The sequence below is a fragment of the Dinoponera quadriceps genome, unplaced genomic scaffold, assembly GCF_001313825.1.
Source record: "Dinoponera quadriceps isolate SergipeBrazil2010 unplaced genomic scaffold, ASM131382v1 scaffold4247, whole genome shotgun sequence".
Classification (NCBI taxonomy): Eukaryota; Metazoa; Arthropoda; class Insecta; order Hymenoptera; family Formicidae; genus Dinoponera; species Dinoponera quadriceps.
The window spans coordinates 38189-47432 of record NW_014558799.1 but is presented as its reverse complement, the minus strand read 5'-3'; the positions used below and the strand labels follow the sequence as shown (position 1 = coordinate 47432).

Below are 9244 nucleotides of genomic sequence, written 5' to 3'. Positions count from 1 at the left end.
TGTGAGAGATTTGAGGACTTTCTCAAGACGCTCCAAACCCTTTTCTACGGTTGTGGACGGAATCAGGACATCATCCATATATACGAGGACCTCGCATCCCTGCACGGCCTTATTTATGGCACGCCTGGAGCTTGTCGATTTGGTCACTGATTCGTGGAAGCGGATAATGATTAAACCGAATATTATCGGTAAGCTTCCTGTAATCGATGCATAGTCTATCTGTACTATCCTTTTTCTTAACCAGCAGAATGGGACTGGCGAAGGGAGAGTTACTCTCTTGGATGATATTGGCATACAGGAGTTCCTGAATTGTATTCTTAACTACTAGCCATTCCGATACCGATAACCAGTAAGGGCACCTCTGAACAACTTTATGAAGATCTTTGAGATTAATTCGTATCTCGCCCGTATGAACACGGTTTGTAGGTATACTATTCACAAGGCAAGCGAAGTATTACAACAGTAATACTGTGAGATACCTTACACCTGTAAGATATACCAATACCTGTAAGAGCGTTCATTTCACTTTCTAGTAGATCGATATCTACCTGTACCGAGCCCAGCGCATACTCTGACTTTTTGCGGTCGTTTAAAGTTCCGTCTTCACAAATGCTTAGGTAACACGGGCCCGTTGTGAGAAAAAATCTCATAGCAAGAATATCTCGACCCAGCAGAATAGATTCGAACAAGCAATAATCGGAAATTAAGTGAAATAATATAACCAAGGAAAGTTCCTGGATCTTTTCGACAGCTTGGATTTGCTCGACAATAATAACGTCAGATCCACCAATATCGACACACAGAACCTCGTTTCATATAGTCTTACCGCTGATAGTCGGAGTTACACTTTCTTTCATAAGCGAATATTCGGATCTGGAATCAAAAATAAAAGGAAACCTTCTACCTGAGACATGTAGTGTATCTTGAGTCATCTTTTTGTCGTATAGGTTAACTTCCTTCCTCGTGGATCTTGCGTTGGCAAGATGCCCGTTTCTAGCATAAACAAAGCAAAAGAACGCCTATCCTCCTGACGTATTGGCTGTCTCCAGTTATTAAATAACGAGATCGGCGGAGACATGTTCACCCGGTTCAACGAGCAATCAGCGAATTTGTGTCTGAGTTTACAGCACCGAGGACGTAATCCGCAGAATACAAAAGTCGCGGATATGGCATGGCGTAAGCGCTTGTCATTACCACGTAAGTCAATACCATCGTGCCGCCGCTTCAAAGAAATTCCGCACATTATTCGGCACAACTGAGGACGCGTAGTGATGCTGTTTGCACTTAATTCGCGCCTTATGGTTTCGTCGCAACACGATAAAATAGATATGGCGAATTCCGTGATGGCTTCCTCAGGCATTTGTAACTTAGATACGGTCTCTACCAGTTCCCATAGGCAAACAGCTGAATCAGCAGTTTCTGTAAGAACTGACGCGGCGCGTCCGCGAAGCACATATATCAGTGCCAACAGCAAATCAGCACTGTCCAAACGTTTACTCTTGATGATCATTTCGTCACATTATACCAGCCCTCGATTTCAGCGTCGATATCATCAGGATCGAACCTGACGAGACTTGGCGGTCTGACGTTGGACATATCTGAGACCGCATCTCGCAGGAGACTCAAAGGGAAAGCTTTCATATCACCGTACATTATGCGGCCGCTTGTCGATGCTTGTGGACCAACCATTCCTAGATACATTTGCTCTGCAATCCGTCCTCCGCATCCCATTTCTGATATCGGAGAATGACCGAGAGGACCCGTGTCAATGTGCTCGTTGACCAATGCCATGATTGTAGGTGAGGTAGGATGGAAAGAAAAGATGCACAATTTATTGATAATCACTTTAGTAGTTCTGCAACTGGATAGTAGACATGTCGGTGTCTTACGATTGATTGACTGAACTCACCTTGCTGAGCGTTACACGCATCACGCCGAAAAACATAACATAAACAAGGGTCCATCTTGAGGGAAGCGCTATCACAACCGGAAGATAAATGTACCTTCCAAAGCACCGTCATATGTATGTGTGTGTGTATTTACTTGCGGTAGAATATTAATAATATTAGTGATCGTAAAAATAAAAATAGTAACAATAATAAGACAACAGCTATACAAATTTAACTACAAATGCATGAAAACTATAGAGAGGATTTATTTTATAGGTATAAAAAGGAAGCAGAAAATTGTTGACACGTTTACTCTTTGTTAGTTACGAATCGAGAGTTACGTTTATATGAATAGTTTAAAATAGAGATAGTTTCGCTGTCTGCTACATAACGCTGCGAACAGTTTACATGCTAATTTACCGTGTAAAGTCTTACTTTAATAGAATTTATTTTATTAATCGAGTTATTTTACAATATATGTACAATTTTACACAATATAAGTCTGTTACGATCGTTTTATTTCATCTGTGCAAATTATTATTATAAAAATGTTATTTTTATTTTTATATTTTAGCAGAAGTAATATTTCATATGTATATACACATACAATATGTTCATAACAATATGTAAAAAATGAAGAATGATTCGCGCATATTGAACGGAATATACATCCGTACACGATGCCTTGTTTCTCATCCACGGAAACTTTAGGCGTAGCACGGGCACACACCAAATGAAAACATTATCGGCAGTAGAAAGTGGATGTAACAAATAGTTCCAACGTTCTAAATGTGGATACAGAGGGCGTATCAAACAGTCGCGTAAAACGGCTCAAAGAATACGTCGGCTTAGCCACTTTCAAGTTTCTCTCTGCCTGTACTAGCAATTCTGTTCAACTTTTCGCACAAGCAGTCATTTGAAGTCGACTTGAATCACTAACACATTATAACACAAATTAAATAGAAAGCAGAAACAGTATTAAGAGTTGATTTGTGTCGACTTGTGTCACTAAATGAAAAACACTCAATGTAGATTGCTGTTATCGTGTTATTTGAGTATACGAAATAACTTATAGCTAACATATTGCTGTAGTACATACGAACACTTTAAAAATTAGACGTGAGTAAATTTTTTCTTCTTTCTAATTCTATTATTCCGTTAATTTTGGAATTATCAGTCGTAATTTCTCTATAGTTATAAAAAAAATATTGTAATTTTAGCTCATTTTTCCTATATTTAACCATTATTGCAACATCGCTTATAAATATAATTTCTTTTATTTAAAATAGTCGTTCAGGATAAGTTGATTTAGAAGAAGTGACTGTGACGTAGTTTATTCATGTGCACGGAAACATAGACATGGACCAACAAATCTTGAGAGTTAGAGTTAAGTTATTCTAGTTAGATTGAAAAGTTATGTTTATAGATGTAAAAATTAGGTAGTTTATTTATTTTATTGTTTGTTTCTTCGGTTTATTTATTATATTGTTTTTTCGGTTGCCATGGCTAGAAAAGAAAAACAAGTAGTAAAACTACATCTTGATTATGTGTGATACCATTAATTTCAATAAAATATTAAAAAACGTTTGAGCGGAAACTATATATTCTTTATATAAGTCTGGAAAGTTTTGACAGAGCATTCGTGTGAAGGTAGAAAAGGTTAAGTTGATAATAAGGAGAGTCTTGCCACCATGGATTTTGCTCAATTTCCCGGATATCCTGTATTTGAAAGACATGTGATAACCAATTTTGAGCATAGCGCCGATTATATGATTTTGCTTAAAGTTCAATAACTTTTTTGTTTATAAATATATATAAGTCTAACAGGATTTTTTTCTAAAAGCTAAAAGATGTAGTTTCATTAAAATGTATACAATATTACGAAATATTACATACATCTTTTTTTTTAATCGGTATGTCAAAAATGTGATAATAATCTTCGGTATCTCATATGTTACTCCACAAAAATTTTAAATCTAAAAAAATTTACGTTACATTACTGCCTGATAGCATGAATTAAAAAAAATGAACGTTATATTACTGCCTGATAGCTAATTAGAATTTGTCATCTCGTAACTGTGATTTCTTACCTACCCGAAGTCTATCGACCGTTTCAAATACTCACATAAAACGTCCATCATAAAAGGCGGCAGTCGAGGACGATGTGGAGCGACGGCGGCGGAGAATCTGCAATTATTCAATCGTGCCTTCCAGCCGCGTTTAGTGTCGCTCTTTCACCGTCATAGACGTTTCAAGCGTACAGAAGGAGTGATACATCCGTAATCTCGCCGTGACGTCGCGCAATCTCGAAATTTCGCATTTCACGCGCGAAAGATAGAAGGAATCACGATCGCGCCTCGACTTTGTTTAACCGACAGTTACCTGGGAAAAAATGATTATATATGATTATATATAACTATATACAATCATATATAAATTTTGCCCATATATGTGGTTACATATGATTATATATGTCCATACGAAAAATGATGTTATATCATTTAATTAAATACCGATATCATGTGCTGTCAGAAGCATAAGTAGCCAGAACCATTTACTTCGATTTATTTGCATATAATTTGTAAACAACAGTATTTTTCTGTTGTGGACATATATGATTATATATAGTTTGTTGCGTCGAACCGCAGCCGATGCTGCATTGTTATTATATATACATTAGTGGGCCCACTGTCTCGTTCGTTCAGCGAGACATATACATATATATATCCACGCAACGGACATGACTAGCGTTCGACCCATCTCCACGTGTAATGCGGCGGAGCATTCTCATTGGTCACTCGCATTTGTTACTCGCATTTGTCACTCGCATTTTTTTGGTTTCCTATAAAGGGAACTGCCGCGCACGGCGACGGCATTGTTCGCTTGTTAGCTTCGTCGTACGCGTCGTGTGACTAATAACAGAATACAAGAAGAAGCTGAGTCTTCATATTCATTGTAAGAAGCCGAGTCTTCATATTCATTGTAAAAAGCCGAGTCTTCATATTCATTGTAAGAAGCCGAGTCTTCATATTCATGGTAAGAAGCCGAGTCTTCATGTTCGTTGTAAAAGTCTTCAGATTCATTATAAAACTGCATTACAACCAACGAAACTAGTGTGCGGAGTGACCTTCCTCACACCTACGGAACATAGTTATATATAGGTAAATTTCATATATGATCTTTTTTCCCGTGTAATTTATTTATCTAGCTGTTATCTAGGTATTAAAAGTGTACGTTACATTACTAGCTACCGATATTAGATACGAATCTATTATCTCATAACTAGACACTCAAGGAGTTCAATTCCTACTAGGATGCATTGTTTGGTACGAGAAATATCATATCTGAAACATATATCTCAATATACAGCGTGTTTCCAATATATATCCGCTCGTGTGCTGATAGAAAGGGTTAAACTGATAGAAAAGGTAGACGCCATTACGCAAAATTCGTAATAATTAGCGAGGAATTATTCTGTCTGAGCTAATAAGCACACGAGGAGAGGTAGACCGAATATATAGAAAGAAAGATCTTCTATCGGCGCACGATCATGACACTTGCGAATCGCGGTCCGCCGCGTTTCTCCACAGAACCAACGTTTTTCCGCGTCGCTGTGTCTCTTTGGGCGAGAGAACGCAGCGAGCCGCGATTCGCAGGTGTCACAGTCGCACGCACGGTCGAAGACATCTTTCTTTCTATATGTTCGGCCTATCATTTCTCGTGCGCTCACTAGTTCAATAGAATAATTAATTCCTCGTTAATTGTTGCGAATTTTGTATAATGATGTCTACCTTTTTTATCAGTTTAATTCCTTCTATCTGCACACAAGCGGGTATACGAAACATACCGGACACCCTGTATATCGACGAAAATAGAGGGAGATTTTCTTGATATTCGAGAATAATGACAATGTTACATCAAAATTTTGGAGAATGAATTTAACGAGCAATATTCAGTACGAAAATAGGCCGGTCCAAAATAAAAGTTAACCTACCCGAAGTCTATCGACCGTTTCAAATACTCACATAAAACGTCCATCATAAAAGGCGGCAGTCGAGGACGATGTGGAGCGACGGCGGCGGAGAATCTGCAATTATTCAATCGTGCCTTCCAGCCGCGTTTAGTATCGCTCTTTCACCGTCATAGACGTTTCAAGCGCACAGGAGTGATACATCCGTAATCTCGCCGTGACATCGCGCAATCTCGAAATTTCGCATTTCACGCGCGAAAGATAGAAGGAATCACGATCGCGCCTCGACCTTACAGAAACATCAGACTTGTTATTTCACCAGACGTGCCTTCCAATCAGATTTTTCGTCGTCGTGTGATTTCAGCAAAAAAAGAACAGAGAAATTGACGAAAGCACGGTTGTGTTGGTGACATGCGATTTCTCTTCGATCTCACAGAGTTCGAATGAATTCTCCTAAAAGTGCAATTATGTTCGTGTTTGTGTTCGAGTAGTGCTCGAGTTTTCGTGTATGTATCACATTTTAACGAAGCGAATATGATATTCAGCGAGCCTGTTCCGTAATTTTTTTAACGCGTACGTTATAACTGTAACGCGTTATAACTATATTATGCCTCTTTGCGCAGTTTCAATGCGTCGCACAAAGCCACGTTAACGATAACAAAATTGTAGTTAACAATTTCAAAAATAAGCACATAGGAACATATTCCTTCGATAAGTATAACGATCGCGATCATTACCAAGCGACGAGTTATTTTTTGCGCTAATACATTTTCACTTATCTCGACGCATGAAACGCACAGTCTTCATTATGTTTGCAATTGAATCACATTTTAACATGTCTAAATCAAATATAAAAATATATTGGTAAGTTTCTTATAAATACGAAATAGGGATCGCCTGTTTTGGAATATGGCCTGAGTCAAAATTTTGATATTATATACAAAAAAATCACTGTTAAGATAAGCTTACTTTAATAAGATTATTCAGTTTATTTTCCTTCTTTTTAAATGATGATTGTTATTTTCAACAAATAATATTTTCTTGATAAGTGAAATCTTAAAATATGCTTATTATAAATTTTAGGAAAGCTCATTATCATGTATTAAAAATAAAAATTTATTCTCTTTTCAAGAATATTATAAAACTTTATTGAAGAGTTAAATCTGAAAAATTAGATTTGTTTAATTTAAATAACTCGATTTTTGTTTTAATTTATAATAAACTTGTGATATATTTGCGGGTATACAAACTTATAAAATACTTGAAACAAGTAACGTTTATTTGTATGCAGTATGCATTTTTCTCTGTGTACTTCTACGTTTTTAACGATAGAGTTTGTGCTTATCTAGATGGCCTATAAAAACTTACTTTGACGATGACAATTATTAACTTCTCTCTTCAACCTTTACCTCTACGGATTTAATTTTAACGCTACTTTGAACAATTTATTTTGACGCTGAAACAGTGAAAACGGAAATTTAAGATCATATCATCAGGGTCAAAGTAGGAATAAATTATATTATTATAAACAAAGTTTGATTCTATTTTAGTTTCTACTGTGTTATAGAATTAAAGGTTTAACATAGGCTTAACATTTTGACTCAAGGACTTTGGAGTTAAATACCGCATTAATTTTGGGCACATTGATCCCAGATTCGTGATTTTAACGAATTCGGAATCTTTTGAGCAGCGAATTTTGCTAGATTGCAGGTTGTTAACGCTTATTAGATTTCTTCCGAACGTCGGAGAACTCACACGCGACGAGAGATAATAATTACTAATCCTTCGTGCCGATTCATCCTTGTTCCATCGATTGGATCAATTATAAATCTTTGGCCTGGGCGTTTTTGTTTACACAGATTATACCGGATAAGGGAAAACAAACGAGGAACACACGATGGACACGGAAAATCGACGAACATTCGATCTGATTGACTCGGTCGTGTTCGTCGGATTGTTGGGTATATCCGCACTCGTAGGCGTCTATCAGTGTTACGCATCTAGGAAGAAGGCGGACGCGGTAGGAGAATACCTTGTGGGTGGACAAAAGATGTCCATATTTCCGATAAGCATGTCACTAATAGCAAGGTAAAAATTTACCATAAGTATTTTGATCTAATGTTTACAAAAATCTCATTCCATTATGGAATATTCTACCTTATGAAGTCGAAAAAATATCTGTTTTCAAGAATTTTTGACGAAAAAAAGTATTGAAGCAATTAAGATGCGACTTTTTTTATAAATATTTATTGACTTTTTAAAATTATGATAGTATTTTTTGCTATCGCAACGATTTTTTATTAAAATTATAGCCTTTTTTATAGCATTAAAACTATTGTAAATGCTACTTTCATTGTAGTTCACTTTTTGGAGAAGTCTCTTTTGTAAGCATGCCACATTTCAAAGCGATATTTTTAATAATTATTTAATCACTTCCGCAAATTTGAAAAATATAATTTCGAGAAAAATAAACTTAAAGTTTTATGTTATTTTATGTTTAACCATAGATTTTTATTACTTATATTTATTTAACTATTTAAGGACCATAAAGTATGTCCTCTATTTCTTTGAATAAATCTTGCTCAGTAATTTTTTCGTTTTTACTAGCCATTATAGCCTCTCGTGACTTGTGCAAGCTTCGATGCTCGATAGCCTTCAATTGTTCCACGTTGCGCTGAATACTTTGTCTTGAGTACTAATTTTTATTTCCAATATTTCTATGATTTTTAATAAATTTAAATATCCTTTATTTAAAATGGACAAGTTGTTAGGAAAGCGACAATTTCTATTATTTTCGATACAGAAAAAATATTTTTCGGAGCATATTACCTCACCACAGCGTCAAAACTTTCATCGTTATATAAAAGGACACGTGACATAAAAAGACATGTGATATAATATATATAATATACATATATGTATAGAGATAATCGGAGGAAAATACAATATTCGTTTTAAGCCGAAAAAGTGCTTTGGAGCAGCTATGCTGCAAAGTTTTTTATCTGCGTACCGCTTCAGTTTACGGCCTATAACTCTAAAAATATTCGGTTACGGCCTATAACTTTGAAAATATTCGAATTTACACTTACAATTTTACAAGTATTCTTAAGTATTCTTAAGGCTTCAAACTTTTGAAATATGTAAAAAAAGAAAAATCAATTTTTTCAACTGAACAAAGTAGAATACCCTTTAATATAACAATCTGATCTATACAAAATATAAACAGATTCGATTCACAATTTAAAAAGAAATAAAAAATTCTCGTGATGCACACACACACACACACACACACACACGCACGCACGCACACACACACACACACACACACACACACACACACACACACATATATAAAGTCGGCATTAGAGGTTTCTACACTTTTTTC

The 9244-nt window shown here is 36.0% G+C and overlaps 1 protein-coding gene across 2 annotated transcripts in view; it reads left to right on the top strand.

The window, feature by feature from the left end:
- The first annotated feature begins 4790 nt into the window (after nucleotides 1-4790).
- LOC106749986 (sodium-coupled monocarboxylate transporter 1-like) overlaps nucleotides 4791-9244 on the top strand; it is a 31834-nt gene continuing 27380 nt past the window's right edge. Inside the window, exons 1-3 of one of the 2 annotated variants that reach the window (XM_014629985.1) lie at nucleotides 4791-4925; nucleotides 4967-5050; nucleotides 7719-7947. In XM_014629985.1, coding sequence (XP_014485471.1) covers nucleotides 7757-7947 — 191 coding nt within the window. In that variant the 5' untranslated portion in view covers nucleotides 4791-4925; nucleotides 4967-5050; nucleotides 7719-7756. Of the gene's footprint in view, nucleotides 4926-4966; nucleotides 5051-6013; nucleotides 6366-7718; nucleotides 7948-9244 lie in introns of those variants that run through there. The other variant, XM_014629984.1, reaches the window with a different exon arrangement.